The sequence below is a fragment of the Penaeus monodon genome, chromosome 20 (assembly GCF_015228065.2).
Source record: "Penaeus monodon isolate SGIC_2016 chromosome 20, NSTDA_Pmon_1, whole genome shotgun sequence".
NCBI lineage: Eukaryota > Metazoa > Arthropoda > Malacostraca > Decapoda > Penaeidae > Penaeus > Penaeus monodon.
In genome coordinates, this window is record NC_051405.1 from 44,799,925 (window position 1) to 44,800,370 (window position 446).

General features: G+C 41.9%; 1 protein-coding gene across 1 annotated transcript in view; it reads right to left on the reverse strand.

The window, feature by feature from the left end:
- Positions 1–446, reverse strand: part of LOC119585868 (serine/threonine-protein kinase OSR1-like) — a gene marked incomplete in the record, with an annotated part of 62,819 nt that overhangs the window by 12,989 nt on the left and 49,384 nt on the right. The window contains 1 exon segment of the mRNA XM_037934598.1: positions 204–365. Within this exon segment, the coding sequence (XP_037790526.1) occupies positions 204–365 (162 nt within the window).

Sequence of the window (446 nt, forward strand, 5' to 3'; positions counted from 1 at the left end):
GAGCAAAGGGAACACCTTAAGCTCAACTCTATTCCATATTTACACAACTAGGATGAGCACACAAACACAGACAACTTCCTTCTCTTTCTTTCTGACCCTGTATCACAAATTTCTTTTAATCTTTACCAAATTTCTAATTGCACAGAACTTTCAACACAAAGCCAAATCCCCTTAGACTCTGCAGATTCCTCGACAACACTGACCTTCTCCTCAGCCCCCGTTTCAAGCGTGGGTGGGTCGTTCTGCAGCGTCAGCATAAGGACCTTCATGGGCGGGTATTTATGGTATGGTGCTGTGCCTGTCACCATCTCTATTGCTGTGATACCGAAGGACCAAATGTCCGCCTTAAAGTCATATCCAGATACCTGTCAATAGAATACAAATGTGTCATATTTGCTTGTTCCAAAAATAAATGCAACAATTGGTAATGACATGACATATCAGTT